Raw genomic sequence first — 23,711 nt, forward strand, 5'->3', positions numbered from 1 at the left:
CTTTTCTGTCAGTTTCTGTGTTAGAAATTTATGACTTTGATTTTATGTTCCAGTGCATATTTTTGTCAAATATGATAAGTTTTAGAAGAACATTTTGTATTTTTGCAAATGAAAAAGAGCTGAACTGACCTGAATACTACATGTGACAATACTGACTTCACTTCCTTACCTTATTGCAACCTATATATCATTTCATCCACTCTTACTATCAGAATTGTGAACATAGTTCCACTCTGCTGTTCTGTAAACCTTCAATCGTGAATCAACAGTTCAGGATTCAATTACGAATCCTGAGGTATATTCCTGTACCTCAGTTGCTGAGGTTGTAGTGATGGATTGAAGTAGAAATTACATAACTATGTAGACTGGTGATTTATCTCCGAAACCCTTTTGGACCTTCTGTGACATTGTGTACTTGTTTTCAGTGTCCTCTTCTCCAAGATGTTATTCTAAACTTTAACCCCTTGCCCATTCAATTATCATCTGTGAATCTTCTGTATGATAATTACTATGCTATGTGCAAGGAAAGGACTGTAGGTTTCCATAAGGTTTGAGTAGAAATAATGAGCATTAGAAAAAAGAGAATTCTGTTCAGAGAATGTTATACTGGAATTATTTCCATGGTGGAGTAGTTTGGGTGATGAAGGGATTCATCATTACAGTAGAATGGAGATGAATGGCATTGACACATCCTAATTGAGGAAGTCAACGACAAGTTATCTCATAAATGCTGAAGTTGTTTAGGATGATTGCAAGAGTTAAAATACTGATCCAGGTGCCAAAGTCTTGAGGTAGAAGCGTGACCAGGAAGTTAGTAGGTAGATGTCATTAGGCTTAAAGGTCCAACTTTTTTTTAAGTATTAAGATAGAGTAGTGGGCTACAGTCTGTAATAGAGAACTAAAATAATGTTCTGTTTGTCCCCCTTCCTGCCATGTTCATGTGCCACCCCCACCCCATGCCGAGTCTGGAAATTAAGGAGGATGAGAAAATAAGCTGCTTCATTCAAGAAGGTCTACAAGGAAAGCATATAGAAACATTTATTTTAGTTGAGGCAAAGAAGTGGAAGCAATTATTTTTGAAGATGTTGAGGAGGCAGGGGAGGTGATGGTTAAAATAGAGGCTCTAAGTCACAAAGGAAAACCTTGGGGAAAAGGTTAGCATGAGTCTAAGAACCATGTGAGGATATTCGGGTCAAAATTTGTTAGCCTACTGATGATAGTGAGCTTGTGGTGAAGGCTCGGAACCGTTTTTTTAATACATCTGCGTCCTCTCTGAGTGCATTATGAGCCTTTGAGAATATCATGATCCTGAAGAGGAGTCCCCATTTGTGACCTTAAACTAGAATTCTTTGTGTCAGTTCATTGGGAGAGTTTCAGGTTAGCCAAGTATTCACCTGTAATCTGGGTGGTTCTTAAGGGGTCAGCAGTAAGACTCTGTAATCCCAGAATCAGTGACTATTATAATGACCATCTTAAGGGTTCCTAGGTGTTTCAGGTACTGCTCTGTATTTTACTAATGATTGATTCGTTTAATAGTCTTTCTGTTTATGTACCACTGTTATATTTCAGTTAGTGGCAGAGGTAATGTATTTATTCCCTAGGGCTGTCATAACAAATTGGCTGCTTAAAACGAAATTTATTCTCTCGCACTTCTGGAGCCCAGAATTGTAAGTCAAGGTATTATAAGGATTGGTTTCTTCTGGAGACTCTGAGGGAAAATCCATTCCATGCCTCTCTCCTAGCTTCTGGTGGCTGCTGGCAACCTTTAGTGTTCCTTCGCTTGTGGCAACATACCACCAATCTCTGCTTCCATCTTCACATAGCCTTCTTCTCTGTATCTGTCTTAAATCTCATTCTCCTTTTTCTTATAAAGACACTAGTCATACGATTTAGGGACTACCCTAAATCAGGGATGGATTCATCTTGAGATCCTTAACTTAATTACATTTGCAAAGACCCTATTTCCAAATAAGTTCATATTCACAGGTACTGGGAATTAGGACTTAAATATATCTTGGGGACCACTGTTGAACCCACTGTAGGTATCTAACACTTTTTCATTTGGGTAGGATAGAGTGATCTTAGCCAGTTTTTACAAATTGGGTTTTAGTATTTTCCTATTGTTCTTCTTGGTATTTCCTAATTTATGTGCTTTCTGTTGAGTTTTCAATGAGACTTTCATGCATAGCCATTATGTTTATAAACTCTTTGGCTTAAAATATTTTAGCAGATAGGAAGGAAAAAGGGCTTCTCTGTCTCATCCACATGTTAGGTTAAAGATGTTTCCCTTATCAGAAATCGTTATAGGAGTTGTGTCTTTAGACTGTTTCTGGGTAGAACAGTTTTCTTTTAGGAAAATTTTTTTCCATATAGCATTATCACAACTGTTATGATGAAAATAATTTTCAGATTCCCCACAAGGAATATTCATTTCATTTATACCTTGATCATATTACAGTACTCAGATTTTGTGTGTGTGGCCCCTGTTTTCATATTTTCTTCTAGAAATGCTGTATTTGCAAGAAAACTGGTGCTTCAATAGGATGTGTAGCACCCCGATGTAAACGAAGTTATCATTTCCCATGTGGACTTCAGAGAGAATGTATTTTCCAATTTACTGGCAATTTTGCGTGAGTTATTTAACTGTTAAATGTGAAAGATGAATGTTAAAGAATGGTGGAAAACAGGTATCCCAATGATATAATTCCCTTGTAAAATTTACATTTAAAGCTGCACTAAGATTATGCATATACATTACACACACATACACACACACAAGGGTACTTCAAAAAGTTCATGGAAATATTCGGGGTTTTGTTTTTTGTGGTGTTTTTGGTGGCTGGTTGATATAGGGATCCAAACCTTTGACCTTGGTGTTTTGGTGTTATCGACACCACACTCTAATAGGCTTTCCCCCATATTATCTCTTAATTCTATTTTTCTACAAACTTTTTGAAATTAATTATTTTAAATTATTTATCATATATATTATTTTATATAATATATATATAATGAGGATATATACACACACATATATATGAAAAAAGAGGGTGTGTGTGTGTGTGTGTGTGTGTGTAGTCCCCCACACACCTTTACAGGGCCATTTCTATCCACAAAGTCTTGAGAATTGCCATGTCTAGAATGGGCCTAGTGATTAACAAACACCTTCAGCTTTTGGCTCTAGCATATATCATAGAACTGTTAATTTATTCATATTTAGTGAAAAATTCCACGTTTCATAATTCTAGATTTTTATGTCACTCTTTAGAATTAATAGTCTGCTTTTCTTTCATCCGGCCATTTGTATTTCTCATTGAGTAAATGGAAGCATGTAAATTTGGTTGAGTCCAAAAAATCAATATGCCATGGGATGCCCCTGAAAATATTTGCTTTCTCAGTACAACTTTAAACATTAAGATTTTATGAATTTTGGCATTTGGTATCATGAGTGTTCTATTTCTTCTCATTTTTATGTTCTTGACCGATTTAGTGGATTGTTACCATGTAAGAAAACTGCAGTTCAGAAAATAAAAGTCGAAATAAAGTGGATTAGGAATAGATTATTATTTATACTTTATTTGTTATATGATTAAAATGTTTTTAAGTTCCTGCCTCCTTTAATTGTATTAAAAATTAATAAAATGTATAACAATATACAATATTATATTGTAAACAATTGTACTTAACAATTGTTGAGTACAATAGTATGTATGCTCCATTGCTAACAATATTACATAGGATTCTCAACATAATATTAGTTATTGAAATTATGTAAGTCTCACCACCAGAAAGTTCACATTCTGAAGGCCCAGCTCTCCTTGGTTATAGATGGTGAGACTACTTTAGTGTCAAGGCTCTAGTCTGTTGTAGGTTAATTATGAGACAGATACAAATTTTCTCTTAAATACGTGATTACAATGCTAGCCTAGTTATGCTATGCATTCATTAGATATTATTTTAAATAATTTGCATTTTAGGTCATTTTGTTGGAATCATCGACCTGTTCAAATAATTACATCTAATAATTATAGAGACTCCTTACCATGCACCATTTGTTTGGAATTTATTGAGCCTATTCCAACTTATAATGTATTACGAAGTCCTTGTTGTAAGAACGCTTGGTTTCATAGAGACTGTTTACAGGTAAGATATGTTTTGTGAGCTTTCTGATTGATGTAAAATTTGTTACTTGCTGATTTGAATTTTAAATGAGAAAGAATTGACATGTGTATATTAGCTCCTACTACTTGTAACTTTTAAAAGTAGCTTCAAACATTTAATTTGAAGCATATTTTACGTATAAAATTCACACTAAATGTACAATTAACATTTTAATACTTTAGATGAAAACTTTTAGTATATATTTATACATACAAAATTTTGTTGTTTTTAATCTAAGGATTTTATATTTTACAATGAATGAAACAGATTTTAATTTCTAAGTTCCATTTACATATTTAAGCTAGAAACACAGTATACATGAAATTGTTATAGGCTTGATAGCAAGGTAAGATATTGAAGTGTTAAGAGGCCAATTTTTTGTTTGTTTGTTGTTAGAGTGGTAAATACTTGATCATAACTTTTTGACAGGGAGCTGATTACTGTCAGTGAATTAAAAGTATTGGGTCTTTCAGAGTTACCTTTTATATCAAACCTGATGACTAATTATTTTCAAGTAAATAGAATATCATAAAACACATTAAACATAATTTAGTATTTTTTTCATTTAGAAAATACTTGAAAATTTTGAAAAGATCCCAATTATTAAAAACATCAAATATGTAATATACATGTTTGGGAGTGCCAGCTGATAGACATAATAGAATGCCAAATAACAAAGGATTTTCTTAAGTTTGACACTATTTTTTAAAGCTTGGATTTTATTATTGTTTAGTAAAATGAGAGATTATTATTGATTACATATTGTTCACAAACATATTTTTAAAAGTTAGAAAATGTAAATTCTTAAAAGTACTAATAGTAGTCAAAGTAATAAAGCTTGATTGATTACCACCTATTTTTTGTATGGGCCATGAAATTTTATACTTAAAATTATTCAGTTAAAAGTGGCAGAATTGAGCCTATTTTGTTGTGGAAATATTAGAAATTCTGTTCATTCTTGCAAAGAAGTGTTTATAAAAGGATCCCAGAGAGTGTAGTTAATAAACAACATCATGAAGTGTTATCCTTACCTATTGAGCAAGAAGTTCATATTATATGAGAATGTTAAAAAAGTAATTTATCTTAATTAAGGATTTGTATATGAATAAATGTAATTGCTGCCAAATGTGTCATCTTGTTAATTTTGTAACAGTATGTTAATTCTCAAGACAAATAAATTTGCCTCATTTATGTGTGATTAATGAAGCAAAGAGAGGTTCTCAAACTTGACCTAGTATTCATAGGGCTTTTTGAGAACACTCTGAAAAAACTGAGTTTTTAATTCTGTCATTAAAAAAAGAAGAAATAATATTACAAATAAAAATAGTAGATCTACTTTATGCAAATGTAATTTAAAATAAATATCAATAAGCGATTGTTACTTGACCAGAGCATACTAAGACAGGGCTAATTCTTGAGTCACTTTCTTCTCTAAGGGAGCTCCAGTGGCTTTTTCCACTCTGGTACCAGAGTCTTAACTGAAGTAGTATATGGAGTCGACCCCGTCTAGATAGCTATATGTGGTTAAACAAATGTCATTATTTGTACCTACTACAAGTGCTATACATTGGGATTTTGTGAGAAGAGACTAAGATTAATATCAAAGAAACTGGTAAAAACTTCACTCTATATATCTAGAGAATTGTCACTATTCTTATTCAGTTTGGATTTCTCCATCATTGTTCTAGTTTTGTTGGTATCTTCCATGTGTCCTATATTGTTTTTTCTTCCATACCAAATACCTCTTTATTATCGTAGTCCATTTTCTGTCGCTTATAACAGAATACCTGAAACTGGGTGATTTATGAAGATGTGAAATTTCTGTTGCTTTGTGTTGCTTCGCCCCCCACTGATTTGTCACCCCACTTCCCCTGGGTGATGGAGATGCAAAGGATTACTCAAAGCCCATCTCTTCTGAGCAGTGAGAAGCCCCAAAGTGGTTAACTTCCCTGGGACCCTCCAGCAAGAGGCAACCCTTCTTTGGGAAATTAACCCCAAATTGGGTTCTCTTCCTGCATTTATTTTCCAGACCAGGAAGTTACAGGAGGAGACATAGGTGGGGTTATAGTTTAACAATATAGACTAGTAACTTTCGGTGAAACAAGCCAGATGACGTTCCAGTAAAGCTATCAACAAAAGCTTGATCTTAGCAAACATTCCTTCTTATAGCAATTTCTCAGTATCTTTACATAACAATCAGTAACTAGTCTGTCCTTGAGCCAGCAACCTTGCTGTGCCACAAATCTTTATCTTACACCAGAGACTTATAGCATGAGGAAAATTTCCAGTCCTCCGCAAGGTCAATATTTGAAACTGCAAGACTTTAGAAAACCAGGCCCTGTGAAGTACATATGCTTTTAAGTATATTCCACAAATTTCTTTCTTTTATTTGGCAGGTATAGGGGTTGAACCCCAGATCTTGGTGTAGAAAATTTAATTCTTACAGTTCTGGAGTCTTTGAAGACCACAGTCAAGGGGGTGCATTTGGTGAAGGCCTTCTTGCTAGTGGGAGTTGTCTGCACAGTTTCAAGGCAGTGCAGGGCATCACACAGAGAGGGGGCTGAGTGTGCTAGTTCAGGTCTCTCCTTCTCCTCTAATCAAGTCACTAGTGCCCCATCTTCATGACCTTGTCTAATCCTTATTACCTCCAAAAGGTCCCATCTCTCAAATAACATAGATTTTCCACCCTGATAATACTGTTACAATGGGGATTAAGTTTCAACATGAGTTTGGAGGGGACAAATATTCAAACCATAGCACTTGAATCACATCCTATATTTAGTAGGACCTCAGCATCTGCCTGCAATTGCTCAAAGATCCGTTAAGTTCAAAGATTTTAGTACTTTTGCTTCCTTCCCATGTGTTCTGTGTAAGGGTGTGCCCCTTGTTAATTGTCCGAACCTGGATCCCTTTTCATTCACTTCTTTTTTCACCACGCACAAAACATTCCCTAAGTATATCAGATCTACCTACCAAATATTCTTTGTTGCACTCTTACTCTCACTGCTTTAACTTAAGACACTCTTTTTGCAGGAGCCTACTCATTGGTCTTTCTCCTGGGTGCCTTATTCCTTATCAATGCTCTACTGGCTTTGATTTACCTGTCTAGATTCATTACTTAGTTCAGTTTGGCCCGAAAATTGTATGTGGTATTATTATTAAATGTGGTTTCCTAATCACATGTTCTCTCTCTTGTCACTAAGACTTGATATTATGCTATTCCCTATCCTTGGAATGTCTTTTGTCCCATTTTCCTGGCAAACCTCTGTTTCTTCTTTCAAATTTAGCTTTGGGCTCTATGACATTTTTGTCAGCGTAGACATAGGTACTTCTTCCTATTTCTTGCATGTATTTACTAAACAAAACGAACAGAAAACACATTTACACAGTGTTATAGTTGTATACCTGTATGCCTACTCACTAGAAGTCAAATCTAAGTCATTTTTGGTTTATTTTTGGTACATGGCATAATGTTTGGCACCTATGAAGTAGGGATTAAATATTTTTTAAATGAATGTGTGCTGCTAGTTTTTTATTGGGGACCGGCTACTCTTTCTAGTAGGCTTATAGTTTCTTGTTTCCTTCTGAGTACTCTCTGTCTGCTGCTTCTGTATTTGTGTTTGTTGTAGCAGTGAGAATACGTTTTACACTTCTCCCTTTGAAGGAAGAAAATTAACTTAGAGAATGAATTAAAAACAGAACCAGGGATGGTTTATATGTAACACTTATTTGAACATCCTTTCAAGGAAGTAACAAGATTTTCACTTTTTTTCTCACAGTGTGGAGAACAACACAATACTTAGGAATAGAAATCACCTGAGGAACAGAAATGACATAAGACACACACTGTTGAGAAAAATATATGGGTGATGGATGTAAAGCTAAGAACAGTTTATTCATTAGCTTAATTTTTTATTTTATTTTTTACCATCGGGAAACAAAGATCTCCAGATTTTAGCAGGAGGATAACTTAGTTTATAAGGACAGAGTTTAAGATCCACTAGCATAGTATATTAGTCCATTCCTGCTGCTTATAACAAAATACTTGGAACTAGGTAATTTATAAGAAAACAAAACTTATTGCTTACAGTTTCTGAGGCTGAGAAGCCCAAAGTCCATCTGGTGGTGGCAACAGTGACCCAGGGGTCTCACATTGCAAGATGGTGGAAGCAGAGAAAGCAGAGAGAGAGAGAGAGAGAGAGAGAGAGAGAGACAGAGAGAGACAGATACTCTCCTCTTCTTTCAAAGCCCTCAGAACCTCACCCCTGACCACCATGTTTAATCCATTCGCTACTGCATGGTCATACAATCCAATCACACTTCTTCAAGGCTCCACCTTTCAATTACCATAATAGGATTTCTCACCCTCTTAACAGTCACAGTGGGGGCTAAGTTTCTAATACATAAAACTTGGGAGATAATTTCAAGCCTCAGTGAGTTTTGAGGGGACATAACTCAATCCACTACACATAGAAAATGTTTTCATAATACGTTAAATGAAAAATAGCACATGTTCTTTTAGTTATGTAATTCATAACCTGGTAATAGACTTTAATTAATAACAGATTTTCTATCTTTCACTATAGGTGCAAGCAATAAATGCAGGAGTGTTTTTCTTTAGGTGTACAATATGCAACAATAGTGACATCTTTCAGAAGGAGATGTTGAGAATGGGAATTCATATTCCTGAAAAGTAAGTAATATTTAGCCTTTTGACAAAAAGATATTTCAAATGTAAGTTTAATAGCAATAGAAATAACTTATGTCTGAGTGATCATGTTCAGGTAGCTATTTCAAATGGTAGAATGTAAAGCCTCCTCTTCCTCCCTAGATTGCTAGTTCTTGGAGAGCAGGGACTATGTATCTCATTAGTTGATTTATAGTCTCTTAATAAGAACCTCAGGTGTGTCCAATTTTAATTGATTGATTTATACACAGTTATAGGCTTCAAAATGGTATGTATAAATTAAGAGAATCAAGATGTAATTTAAAATTATAAGAAGAATTTTCTTAATGCTCAAAGATGAGGAATCCAGAAATAATGACAGTAAACTTAAAATTAAAAATTGGAAGTGAAATATTAGGGGAAATGTAAGTTTTAGAAATTTTCTGCTTAATTTTCATTTGAAAATTCACTGTGAGGCTAATTAACTGTAGGCTAAAATGTCACTAATGGATTTATATCTTACAGAGAATGATTGATTTTTAAAAGGACAATTTTTATCTTTGTTCCTAAGTATGTAAAAAGTTTTTATTTTTAGATTCATTACCATTCCTTTTATGTAACATTTCAGGACAAAATACATTTTATATCTTGCTTAATTTACAGAGATGCATCTTGGGAATTAGAGGAAAATGCTTATCAGGAGCTTCTGCAGCACTATGAGCATTGTGATGTCCGAAGATGTCGTTGCAAAGAAGGGCGAGACTATAATGCACCTAATAGGTATTTCTGGAAGTTCAGTTGTGCTTAGTGATTCCTTATTTAAATCTTCAGCTGAGAAAATAGGTTTTCTAGTTAGTGAAACATAGTTTTGCTCTTAGGATGTTTAAAGTTTTAACTTGAAATGAAATATGTTTATTAAATGTTTATTTACATTTGTTTACAGAGAACTTTTTACAGTCAATATAGTTGCAAACTATTTCTCTGGTATATTTTCATGAGGCTCTATTTCCTAGGGCTACAATGACCTATATGTAGCCACTAACATATGTGGCTACTGAGCACTTGAAATGTGGCTATTCCAAGTTGAGAGACCACTGTAAGTGTAAAATACATGCCAAAGACTTAGTTCAGTAGGGTTGCCACTGACTGGGTGGCTTAAACAGAAATATATTTTCTCACATTTCTGAAAGCTAGTATAGGTTTGGTTTCTTCTGAGGCCTCTCACCTTGACTTGTAGATTTCTGCCTTCTAGCTTTGTCCTCACATAGTTGTCCATTTGTGTTATCTGCGTCCTGATGTACTTTTCTTATAAGGACACCAGACTTATTTGTTTAGGACCCACCCACATGACCTCATTTCACTATAATTACCTCTTTAAAGACCTTATCTCCAAATACAGTCACATTCTGAGGTGCTAAGGGTTAGGACTTACATCAACATGTGAATTTGGTGGGGGGAACAAAATTCATGCCATAATCATATGAAAAAGGACTTAAAATATCTTGTTAGTTTTTTATATTAATTATATGTTGAACAAAATGATAATGTATGAATATTGGAAACCAAATATATTCAAATTAATTTCACCTGTTTTTATATTTTTTAAAGTGGTTACTGGAAAGTTTTTAATTATGTTTATGGTTTGCACTGTATTTTGTATTTATATTGGACAGCAATAGAAGTTCTAGAGAGTAATTTAACTAGATTAATCTAGCAGTACTTCTTTTGAACCACTATAAAAAAGGTTTGGCATTTGAGATTTATTGATTTATGTTTTGTAATGTAAGTAGATATTGGCTCTTTTCTTCAACAATCATTTTGTGCTTTTTAAAGTACACTGTACTGTGTTGGATACTAGGAACCAAGAGTGTCTTCATTTTTTAAAATTGTAGGATAAAAAGTAACAAATCTGGTTTTGTCGAAATTTATGCAGGAAATTTCAATGAATTGTTATCTCTGTTATAGAATCTTAATGTGGTAAGTTTAGAGTGCAGAGCAGAATATTGAGTGCCTTGTTTCTCATGGCAAGTGATTTGACTGGGTCAGCTACTACTTATTTGCAAAGATTTAGCTGATGTCTGACCAGCTTTGGAAAGTTTTTCTTAAGCAGTTCTTCCCACTACTGATTCCCCACTCTGGGCTCAGGATTTCCTTCGTTGTGCTTGTTACAATATAATTGGCATTATTTAAATTTAATGCTACTAAATTAAAATTTTTTCAAGAGATCTCATTGAACGTGTCAAGCAGTGTGTATTTTTGCCCATGTTATTTGACCTAGTGGCACAATTATTCATTTGTAAACACAAATAATACTACTCATTGTGCTGAGGCACAGATGAGATAATGTATATAGGATTCTAAGAAGCAACACATTCATTAATATTGATATCTTCTAAATTCATTTTAGGCTATTCTTAATGAACTTATACATATTTCTTGAATAACATTGGTCACCCAATCATTAGTTACAGAACTCCCCTTTCTTTCTGACAGCTACTTCTTGAGATTATTATCATTTTTTTCTTTTTCTCCTGGGACACATATATCTGCTATCTGAATGCTTGCTTTGTTATCTTTCTCTCATCCAGTGAGAGAAAGGCAGCATGGTGTAGTGGTTGGGAGCATGAGTCTGAAGCCAGGTATACTAGTTTAGAAACCTCACTCCAAGATTTGACTAGTGTGAACTTGATTTGGCAAGTTATTTACCCCTCTGTACCTTGGTTTCCTCTTTAAAATGGGGGTAACAATGGTTCTCTCTACCTTCTAAAATTGCTAGGATTAAACTTTCCATGTAAAGAGTGATAGCTGAACCCGGTGCATAATAAGCACTCATCTCGTGTTAGCTGTCATCTTCCTCTTCTTTGTCAGTGGGCAGAACTATTTGGGGAACAGGGGCAGACAACCACACAGAGGATGATATGCCCACACTTGCAGGGTGGAGAGAGTATCTAGCTACCTTTCTTGCCACCCACACTTCCACACACTCAGGGAATTATATTCATTTCTTTACGAAGAATATATACTCATACCCACACAAGGAGGAGGGATCCCATACCACAATGCACACCCATACCCATACCAGCAATATGAATAGAGACTGGCATGTATCACACAACAGAGTGGGGAAACATGGAGGGGTGGGGGGGGCACAGATAAGAGAGAATATGATTATGTGCCAAATAGGAAGTCTGGATCCTATTGAGCTGCATAATATCTGAGGTATCTGAGCAAGCTTATTTTAGGAAATATTCCTCACCTTGAAATTTACTGAATGCTTTACTGTATCAGAACACACTGACACAGCAGTCTCCCTGTCAACATAGTCATCTCCAGATATAAAGGAAAAATTTTTTTCTCCCTCTTAGTCATATTCTTTCTGATGTTTATTTATATTCTTTGTGTATGTGCATATGGGTGTATATGTTGATACTAAGTTCGTGTAGGTTTTTAAGTTAGGGGCTATTTAGAGGAGGCAGTTAAAAGCATAATAAATAAAATAGAAAAAAATACTTTAGGAAAAAGTAATGAAGTATCAAAGCAGATAATCTAGATAATCTGTTTTCCCTCTTTTGGTAAAAGAGTGTGTGGTGGAGGGCTGGGTCTGCGGTGGTGCTGGTGGTTGGAACTAGACTAAATTAATACCGAAATATAAGCATCTGCTTTTCTTTATGTCCTTAGCAAATGGGAAATAAAGCGCTGTCAATGTTGTGGTTCTAGTGGAACACATTTAGCCTGTTCCTCACTACGATCATGGGAACAAAATTGGGAGTGTTTGGAATGTAGAGGTATTATCTACAATTCAGGTAATATTTTGTAATTTTGAATGCAGGTGTTTTCATTCAAGTGCATATTAAAAGTTTTTACTTACAATTCTGTTATGCTAACATTGGAATTTTAATCCATAGGAGATTTCCAAAAAGCCAAAAAACATTCATTACCCAACTCTAATGTGGGAATTGCTGATTGTTTGTTGGAAGAATCATCACCTAAATTACCTAGACAGTCACCTGGAGCCCAGAGTAAAGATCTATTGAGGTGTGTATTTTGAATTGGAAAATAATGTAAAATTAATTTAATGAAAATTATGATAAGAAATTTTATATACACGTAGAACATCAGCTGATCATACAGTAGTCTAGAAGAGTGTTTTTCAAACTACAGGACCCAGCATTTGATCATGAAGTCAATGCAATCAGGATGAAAAAAAACTAAATGGGCTAGAATAGAATACAAAATATTGGATGGCATTGCATATAGAAAGAATGTATGTGAAATCTATTTTAGTTATTTTATTGTGTTCTGAGTCATGATGTAAAATATATCTTTTGTTAGGGGTCATTTTTAAAGTAGTTTGAAAAAACACTTATCTGGAAAATGTGCCTAAGATGTCATTTGATTATAGAATAAGAAAGAAAATTAAACTATCAAGCATACCATGTCACTTTGTTTAATGGTAGGAATCCTGTTTAAATCTAGAGATGGTTTATTTTTTGATGTTTTAAATCATTGTTTGCTTAATATATTTACTGTCAATGTCAGAAATCTAAATGTCAGCTCTTCCTTTTAGAAGTTTAAGGCATTCTTATAAATATTATCACATTAATTCATATTTCCATAAGATAGCAAAATAAGTAACTTTTGAAATCATTTATAAACATTTAAACAAGACTGGAATTTCATCTTTATACTGTGTCAGGTATTTGTTCAGTTGTAGTTATGACTTTTAAGTTTGTGAAGTTTTTAGAACCTTGCTTTACCCAGTAGGGAAAAGGTAAAAAAGTGATAGTAATGGTTAAGCACGAAGAAGTACTTTCTTGTTAAAAATATTTTCAACTTTAAAAACGTAGAAGATGGTAAAGATAGTTTTCATGAAAATATTTGGTAAGTAGATTTCAGACAGGTAGAATATTAAATACTATTCAAAAGTTAAGAATTGCTATTTTATTTTTTGGCAGCTGGCCGGTTCAGGGATCCAAACCTGTGACCTTGGTGTTATAAAGGCTGTGCTCTAACCAACTGAGCTAACCGGCCAGCCTAAAGAAGTGCTGTTATAAAATTCTACTTGTATTAACTCTACTGAAAAATCTGTTATAAAAATTGTTATAATACTTTTAGTGTCAAAAAAGATGTTCACATTATTTTAAAGTAATTTTAATATTTAGGTTTCCAAAGATGTTACACCAAGGAAGCTTGACTTCTTGCTCTTGCTTTAATATGCTGTCAATTCTAGAAAAATAGCATCGGCATTCCTGCTGATCCAGGCAGGAGCAGGGAATCAGATTGCTCTTAGCAGGTGTATATCTGAAGAACAAGTCTTCTCTTGGTGTCTGTGGGGGATTGGCTCAAGACACCTTACCCTGCCCCACCCACACACACACCAAAAATCCATAGATGCTCGTCTGATTATAAAATGGTATATTGCATGTAACGTATATATATCCTGTATACTTTAGATCATCTCTAGATTACTCACAATAACTAATTCAGTGTAAGTGCTATGTAAATAGTTGTTACACTGTATTTTAAAATTTGTGTTATTTTTATTGTTGTATTGTTATTTTTTATTTTTATTTTTGATCTGCGGTTGATTAAATCTTCAGCTGTGGAACCCCAGGTATGAGGGCCGATTGTATATTTCTTCCAGAGGACTTTGGTTTTTCTTCAGTTTGAGTTAATAAATAGAAGATCATGTAAAAAAAAAAAAAAAAAGAAAAAGTACACTCTGGCTCACACTGGAGCACTGTAATGTCAGGATGGAACAAATTTGTACTTGGTAGAGAAAGATGATACATGAGTATTGTCCAAAAGGAGATTATTTTGAGTACATTGATTCCAATTACAGATGGAGAAACTGAGGTAGGGAGAGATTAAGCTAGTCTGTACAATCACCTGGATTGTTAAAACACCAGATTGCTGGACCTCATGGCCAAGAGGTTCTGATTCTGTAGGTGAGCTGTGGGGCTCAATAATTTGTATTCCTGAGAAGTTCCTATTTTATTCTGCTGCTGTTGGTCTTTGACGACACTTTGAGAATTACTGGTCTGGACTAAAACATACTATTTAAGGGATTGTGCACTCTATTTATATTATTAGCTCTACTGTTGATAATAACTTTATTATTAAAAATAAAACGCATTGTGTAATCCCTCATAGGTTTGTCATATAGTAAGCAGAGATTACATTTGCTTTTTTTTTTTTTTTAAAGGAAGTAGTGAATATGAAATAAGCTACAATTAAGCAAGTTTATGTTATAGCCAGTAGCCAGGAAGGTGAGGGTTCGAGTTTTTGACTCAATCCTGTGTTCACTGAATTGGTCGTATTTGACATAATCATTTATCAAGATTGTAAATCTAATTTGGTAGAAGATTGGGGTGAGGAATCGATTTATAATTAAGCTTATCAAATAACTGTTTTTGGTTCCGGTAGCAGCCATTGTTCTGCTTTTGGGTGGAAGTTGGGGAAGAATATCCTTTTAATCTTTTTTTTCTCTACTTTTTCATTGGCTGTGTAACTGCTGTTTCACATAAAGTACTTTAAAGTACTTACCTCTATGTTTAAATTCATATTTTATAGGCAAGGCAGCAAGTTTAGAAGAGATATATCAACTATACTGGTAGAGTTAGGATTCCAAATTAAAAAAAAAACTGTAAGATTATGTATCAACAAAGCCAATATCTGGAATAGTGCCTTAGATGGATTCAGAGATCAGAATTTTAATCCTTCATACACAATTGAAGTAGCATATGTTAATGAAAATGATAATTTTGGAAAAGAGCATCCTGGATCAAGGCAAGAATTTCTAAGTCTCTTAATGCAACATCTTGAGAACTCATCATTGTTTGAAGGGTCCTTGTCAAAGAACTTGTCTCTAAATTCTCAAGGTAACTATTTTATTTCTTATTGTACATACTGAATATCGCATGTGTTAAAACAAGAAATAGATAGATGGTTAGAATTGATATTCAATACCTGTGGTCTAAATATATAATTCACTTTGTTATTAAACTGCTGATAGAATCACAGGAAAAGGAGTGGGGAGTGATATATTAAAAAGTAAATTTTTTGGTGAAACATTTTTTTATTTAAGAATATCTGTACTTTGGTTATAGCAATATCCTTCTTAAAGTGATTCCATAATTATTTGAACTCTTCTTGTTCATATATTTGGTATTCAGTTGGCATGTTTCTTTACAACATAGGATTTTTATAACATAGTTTTCTCGTCCACATGTAACAGATTTTTCCGTGTACTTTTGTTCGCAAGCATTTTCTTTTTACTTAGTTATGTATATACTTTTTTGTCTTTACTATTGGTGAGGACTTAATGTGATTAAAACTGGCATCTCAAGCCAGTGGGTAATTCTAGCATTCTTTTTTATGAGCTTTTACAGCACTTTTGCTGCAATAGGAAATTTGAAAGTGAGTGAGAAGATTTATTTCATTCCATTTGACTTTCCGCCTGTATTTTCCCTACGACTTCCTTCCCATTCCTTAGCACATCATTTTTAGTATATACAGTACACAGTTTAATTCTAAACTCCCTTAAAAAAACCTTCCAAATAATCAGTAATGTTGACTCAAGGCAGCCAAAGCTGCAGTGAAGAGTGCATGAATGTAAGTCACAAAATCTGAATTCTAGTTTGTATTCATCTACTTCAGTAGTTTTACATCCCTAGATTAATTACTTACCCTCTCTGCATCTCAGTTTCTTCATCTGTAAAATGTGATTACTAATATACAGCTTAATGTGTATTGATGAGATTTATAATAAGTTCTGATATTGTTAATGTTACTTATTAATAAACTGCTTTCAATAATTAATAGGAAAAATGAAGGGAAATTTATATGATATCTTTTTGATCCATCAAAATGGCGAAAACATTTTAAATGACAATTTTAAAAATATTTAAAGCTGTTGAGGATATGGTGAGATAGAAAATATTGGGAGTAAACTTGCTCCCTTTTAGAAAATAATTTAGCTGTATATCTTAAGAACCTTAAAAATGTTCATATCTTTTGACCCACTAATACCATATGTAGGAACTATCCTAATCAAATAATCAAATATATATAAACAATAATTTGTAAATAGACGTTGATTATAACATATCTCAAATAGTTGAAAATGTCCCGCAAATATGATAGACAGTAGTAAGGGGATGGTTTGCATTGCAGTGCATCTCTAAGTTAGTTTTAACACATTAATTAACTGTAGATTTGAGTAATTTTGAATAATGTAAGAAAAAGCTTTAATACAGGAAGTGGAAAAAAGCAGAAGTCAATGACTTATGGATGTATTTATATACACACAGAGACACAAATACACCAGAGTGTTTACAGTGGTTTTTATGGTGGTAGGATTTTAGGCGTTTCATTTTCTTTTTTTTTTTTAAGATTTTCTGTATTTACAGGTTTTTTTTACAATAGGTGATTATATTCAGAAAAATACATATTTGTATATTTTAGGTGAGGTCTATGTTTTGTGCATGATAGTAATTTCTAAGAATTGTTATTTTATGTTTATTGCTTAGGTTTTTTTGGATTGTTTTAATTATTATATATGTATTCATTTAGAATGATAGTTATTAATAATAAAAGAAAGTGTATTCGATGTATTTTCATCTGTATTTACAGCTCTGAAAGAGAATCTTTACTATGAAGCTGGCAAAATGCTTGCCATTTCTTTGGTTCATGGTGGTCCTTCACCTGGTTTCTTTTCTAAAACCTTGTTTAACTGCCTTGTTTATGGACCAGAAAATACCCAACCAATTTTAGACGATGTTTCAGACTTTGATGTGGCACAAATTATAATCAGGGTAAGAAATGTACCTGTTTATTAAAATGCAGACTACATTCTAGGTATATTCTAACAGAGTAATAATGCCTTCTTTGGAGTACTTAAGGGTTGTCAACATATAATGTTTCTTTTTACCAGCAGAGTGCAGAACCATTTTAAGGGACAAGAGTAAAAGTCTGACAGCTGGAGATTAAAATGCCAGGTTTAATGTTGATAAAATCAGTTGGATAATGTGATCACAGTTTGATCTGTGATCAAGATGGCTTGCTAACACTCCTCAGAAATAACATGGGTTTATCCACCCTTCCAGAGACAATATGAGTCAGGCTTCTTATTGCATGCTAGAGAGCAGATGAGTGTATTTTCTTACAGGCAGGTGGATCTGAAGACAGAAAGGTTTTGGCTCACCAATCCTCCTATGGCGGGGGATGGGGGGTGGGTATGAGTGATAGGTGGAGAGAAAGAACGGGCTGAATTTCTTCCATATGGAAATCAGTGGGGGGGGACTGAATGCTTCCACATAAAAACAGTTACTATTAATTTAGCACTTATAATGCACCCTGTAGTACACATATCACATGTATAAACTCATTTATCATAATGTCCAATGAGATAAGTATCATTGCCTACAAGTTACTGAGTCAGAAACTAATTGAGACAATGGAAGCCATTTATCTTTTTCTCCTTAACCTCCCTCCTACTTAAGCGTACTCATACATTGTCTCAATTAATAGGCAGTATAGTTTAATAATTAGAAGCATAGGCTCAGAAGTGAGATTTTACTTTGAATGCCAACTCTAATAATTGCTGTAAGCTATTTGACCTTGGGCATGTTAGTTAATCTTATAAAGCCTCAGTTTCTAAACCACAAAGTAGTCACTATGGAAGTGTGAGTTGCTGTATCGTGTTATAACAGTTCAGCTTATTTGACTCAAGACTGCTCATCCTAAAATCATATTTTAAATTCACTCTTTAACTCTTTATTTTTTCTTTTGTCTTCTTTACCAAAAAATGTACTTCAACTTCATTGTCCCCACTTCTATTTCCTGTTCATTTCTTCTAGTAATCAAGCTTCCGTTGCCACCACCGCTATTCCAAGTTAGCTAGTTCATAGCTTATATCCAGAGATCTAAATTGGTACATTCAGAGGTCTTTCTTCTCTAATTCTACATCTTCTTTGACTTCTGCAATTATTACTTCTTAGAATTTCTCTCTGCTCTTTAATATTGTACTCCTTCCTACTTTTGACTACTACTGTCTTTAATGCTTCTTCTTTTTACTACTGAAACGGGCATTTTTCAGTGTGTTCTTAAGTCCTATACTCTTTGGAGTGACTGTTCTCACCTATAAACTTTCTCAATGATTCACAGATCTATATTATTGAGGCTCCAGACTTTTGTATGCAGATAAGATCTAGGTCTTGCTAGCAGATTGAGCCCAACATGTTTAAGACAAAACTAATTTTTTTTCTGAGAACTTGTGTGTGTGTGCACACTCGCACGCATCTTTTCTTTCCAAAAAATTTCTAGTTTCCAAGCCATCCTAGAGAAGGAGTCATTTTCATTCATCCATACTCCTTTTCCAGTTATATGTCAAGTCATCTCTCTCCAAGAGTGGCTGATCTTCAACCTTTCCATCTTATTTCTAGTGTGCCTACCATACAAAACCCAAATTTTGTCTATCTAGGCTTAGACAATTAAGATTTTATTCTAATATTTTTATTCAGGGTGATTTCTTCCAGAAGTAGAGGTTTGACCATATTGCTTCAGGAATTCTCAGTGGCTTCTCATTACCTAATGAACAAAGTTTAAGCTCTTCATTAGGACATTTAAGACTTCCAGCTCTCTTCATGACTTTATCTACTCCAGTTTCTATACTTACTATCCAGTATTTGTTCATTCATTTATTCAATAAATACTATTTACCCTGTACTGTTTTATCACTGAAGATAGGCTAGTGAACCAAAGTCCCTACCCTCTTGGAATTTATGTTTTAGAAGGAACATAGAAGATAAAACAAATAAATATAATATACTGTCATGTTGTAAAATGTATTATAAAGATAAGTACAAAGAATAAAAGGAGATACATAATGGTTGGGGTATATGTAAATTAGGGTTTATGCTAAACTTCTGTAACAAATAGACTCAAAAAGACAGTAGCTCACAAAAGGCAGATGCTTATCACTCTCTAAGATTTTAGAGTTGGGGTTGGCAAATTATGGCAAGTCTAGCCTACAGCTTCTTTTTGTAAAAAGTTTTATTGGAACACAACCACACCTATTGGTCAGGCATCTGACTGCTTTCACACTACAGTGGCAGAGTTGAGTAGTTGCGACAGAGACCATATTTTTCATAAAGCATAAAATACTATCTGGCTATTTACAGAAATGGCCCCTATCTTAGAGGTAACAGTTTTGATATATGATATCGTCTAGGGAATTGGACTCCTTCTTCTCATTGTTGTGCAGTCACTTAGGGTATTGTCTTCATCCACATGGTTCATGCTTACTGTTAAGGGAGAAAGTGGGAATAGAAAGCAGGGAAGTCACATTCATTGTTTTTGCTCTCATCCCATTGGACATGTTAGTCACATAACCACACCTAACTGTAGGCAAAGTTTGGCTATGTACCTACCTCAGGGTGGAAGGTTTGGGAGGTTGAAGAAAGATATATCCAACTATTAGTCTCTGACAGAATGTAAAGGTAGTATTTTTGAACAGAGTAGTCAGGAAAAGCTTGTGAGATTTCAGCAGAGATTTGAAATGAAAGAAGGAATCATGTGAATCTCTGAGAGAAGAATGTTGACAGAAGAAATAACAAGCAGATTTTCCATTAATGGATTATTGATTGCTTCTTATTTTTTTTCTCCCTCTGTACCTGTGTTTAAGAAAAAAGTGTATGAAAGTATCTAGCACATATATGGTCAAGTATTTCATTGTTTATGCTGTTCCCTGAAATACTCTTTTGATAAAATTCTATCCATCTTTTCAGTTTCAGCTGACATTCTTTGCTTTCTTGAAACCCCTCAATGCCTCTCTAGTGCTGTATAACTTTTCTATGTCAATTATTTCTTTTTATATAAGTAGTTTCCTATATTAAAGTGACATTATATTCTAGGTCTCTTGAAGACAGAAATACACGATATTTGTTGAACTGGATTGTCAGACATTTTTTCTAGAAAAATGTTTCTTGGTATACTTTCACTCTACCCTGATGTACTAAAAAATCAAGTATAAACTAATGTGTCGTTTGAAATGTAAATGAAACTCACAAGTAAATGGGTAAAGTGAATGTATTTTCTCCTTCATTACAGATAAATACTGCAACAAATATGGCTGACTTAACCTCAGTAATAAATGAATGCTATAACTACCTAGAGCTTATTAGATGTCTAAGACTTATAACGACATTAAGTGATAAATACATGTTGACCAAAGACATACTTGTCTACCACGTTATTAAGAGAGTCCAAGCACCCTTTGAAAGGTAAGTAGTTTATATGTAAAAGATTGTCTCAAATTACATGTTTCAAGTGGTTATTGTCTTGTACTGTGAGGTATATTTGGTAATAATTGTAAATGTTTATCTTAGGGAAAAATTTAAATGCTATGTAAAAATAATATTTTAAAATTAACCTCTTAAGGATGATTACTGTTCTGATCATTCTGTATAAAATCGTGTAAATGTATGATGCTTTGATAGGAGAAATAATCATTACTTCAATTTATAATTATTTTTCCAAATGAAAAATTATTTTTAAAACTCTTACCTCATGAGCCAATTATTCCATCTCTCCTCTTTTATATAATAATTATTTATTGAGTGCTTGTTGTCTGCTGGGTAATTCAGGTACTGACCATCCTTTGATTAACAAGGTAAATGCAATTCTTGCTTTTCTTTAGTTTAGAACACTGGTCTTCTAACTTTTTCTTCCAATAACCTTAAGTTTGGCAACTTAATTATCTCGTCATAATCTTCCAATTTTTAATAATGGAAAATATCAAATATATATGAAAGTAGCTTTTGTAATCACCACCCACATCTCACAATTAACAACCTGTGGCTAATCTTGTTCATCTATACCCTACTTTTCTTGTTGACTCCAGTATTATGGATAAGCAAATACTAGATATCATATCATCTCAAAAGGGATCAGTTCTTTTTTTTTTTTTTTTCCTTTTTTTGGCAGCTGGCCAGTCAATTCATTTTTTAAAAATTTATTATTCTTTCTAAAGTTGATGTTGTCTTATCTTTGGCCAGTGTAAGCCTTTTTATGTTGTTTCTTTTGAGTTCTTTTGATGTGACCTTTAATGGTCTTTCATAGCTTTTTTGGTATATGGTATGGAACAAGTTGTTTCAGAATCATTTTGTATAATCTGTTCTAAGGAACCTTTGTTTCTTTTAGTGGGTAGTGGTATTTCAAAACCTCAGTCTGGATGCTAGGGATGCTCATTTTTGCTAGGTTGGCCATTGTATCCAGGCCTTGTCAGTGGACCAAAACCAGAAAATATAGGGGTTTTTTGTTGTTTTGGTTGGTTTTTTTTTTTAAGATAAAATACATCATGAGTTTATAATGATACTTCTAATTCAGATTTGCTACTACATGATTTTTACGTAACTTTTTATTTGTCTCTTGTTGAGAATCCTAGCCAACGACACTGGAGAATTAGAGTATGAAGTAATTGTTCAGTTGATTTTTTCCATTTTTCATAAGCAGTAGTCTCAGAATAGCAATATTAACACTATCACCAATAACAAACATAATATTGCTGAAAACAGGTTAAAATTATTTTTCCCTTTGTTCTAGGGCTGTAAAGTCAAATTACTGTGCTTGTAAGTCACTTGGAATAGTTATTATTCACTGTGTCGTTATGCTATTAACTGGGTATAAATTTTGTTTCTATTTTCTGTTTTAGTTTTTTATTTTTAGTGATTTTTATTAAAATTCGATTTTATTTTAAAATTATATAAAGTGTTTGCATATTTCCAAAGTCAAATCTACTAATAAAAGTGTATTGAAAGAATTTAGCTCTATGATACAAAGTATATTCAAAGAAGTATAGCTTTCATTTTTATCATGTCCACCTTCTGTATCCCCTCATGAAGCAACCATTTTGACATGGTTTATCCTTCCATTATTTGTTTTTCTTTTTAATAATAGCAGATAAATATATGTGTGTGTATCTATGTATATGCATTCATTTCTTTTATTGGATAAATAGTAACATCATTAATCATTTTTCCTGTTCATTTTTCACTTGACAATATATTCTGGAGTTCACTCCATGATAGTAAATAGGCATATTTCTTATTTCTTTTTAGAGCTATACAGAACTCCATTGTTTAAATATATCACTGTTTTTCAAACAGTTCCTTGTTAATGGACATTTGGGATGTTCCTGGTACTCTTCTGAGTTAAAACATAATAGAAGATCATAATCTTAAATAGTTGCAAAAGATGTGATTTCCAATATATTTTTAATATTACAATTTAAAATAACACTGTTACATAACTCTTTTAAATGTAAGACTCTACAAGTAACACATTTTTCTTATGGATAGAATTACTATTTGAAATAGTGATTAGTGCACAAAATAACTCAAAATCTTGCATTAAAAGACAGAGGATCTTAAATTGGATTATTTTTTTTTTAAAGTAATGAGACTAATAATCTTTTTTTTTTTTTTTGGTCTTTTTCGTGACCGGCACTCAGCCAGTGAATGCACCGGCCAGTCCTATATAGGCTCTGAACCCGCGGCAGGAGCGTCGCTGCGCTCCCAGCGCTGCACTCTCCCAAGTGCGCCACGGGCTTGGCCCAAGACTAATAATCTTGAAAAGACCTAATCTTAAAAAATACCAATAGTTTTTAATAAAATATTTAGAAAGAGTAAACAGTCTTGAATCTGTCTGTACCTAACAACACAGTGTCAAAATATAAAAAGCAAAAATTGATAGGATAAAAAGATGAAATTGATAAATTTGTGGTGATGGTGGAATATTTTAAACATAGGTCTCTTCAGAGTTAATGGTTTAAGCTGACAAATAATTAACTAGAATCTAGAATTGTAGTGAATATAAGTATCAG

The 23,711-nt window shown here is 33.5% G+C and overlaps 1 protein-coding gene across 3 annotated transcripts in view; it reads left to right on the forward strand.

Annotated features, from left to right (window-relative positions):
- The window catches only part of G2E3 (G2/M-phase specific E3 ubiquitin protein ligase), a 53,834-nt gene that overhangs the window by 19,125 nt on the left and 10,998 nt on the right, over positions 1–23,711 (forward strand). For all 3 annotated transcript variants that reach the window (XM_063090534.1, XM_063090536.1, XM_063090537.1), the window contains 9 exons: positions 2,506–2,630; positions 3,978–4,143; positions 8,748–8,854; positions 9,491–9,607; positions 12,506–12,630; positions 12,733–12,862; positions 15,401–15,708; positions 17,462–17,643; positions 20,939–21,111. In XM_063090534.1, coding sequence (XP_062946604.1) covers positions 2,506–2,630; positions 3,978–4,143; positions 8,748–8,854; positions 9,491–9,607; positions 12,506–12,630; positions 12,733–12,862; positions 15,401–15,708; positions 17,462–17,643; positions 20,939–21,111 — 1,433 coding nt within the window. The remainder of the gene's footprint in view (positions 1–2,505; positions 2,631–3,977; positions 4,144–8,747; positions 8,855–9,490; positions 9,608–12,505; positions 12,631–12,732; positions 12,863–15,400; positions 15,709–17,461; positions 17,644–20,938; positions 21,112–23,711) is intronic.

This window comes from Cynocephalus volans, chromosome 3, assembly GCF_027409185.1.
Source record: "Cynocephalus volans isolate mCynVol1 chromosome 3, mCynVol1.pri, whole genome shotgun sequence".
In the NCBI taxonomy this organism is placed as follows: domain Eukaryota; kingdom Metazoa; phylum Chordata; class Mammalia; order Dermoptera; family Cynocephalidae; genus Cynocephalus; species Cynocephalus volans.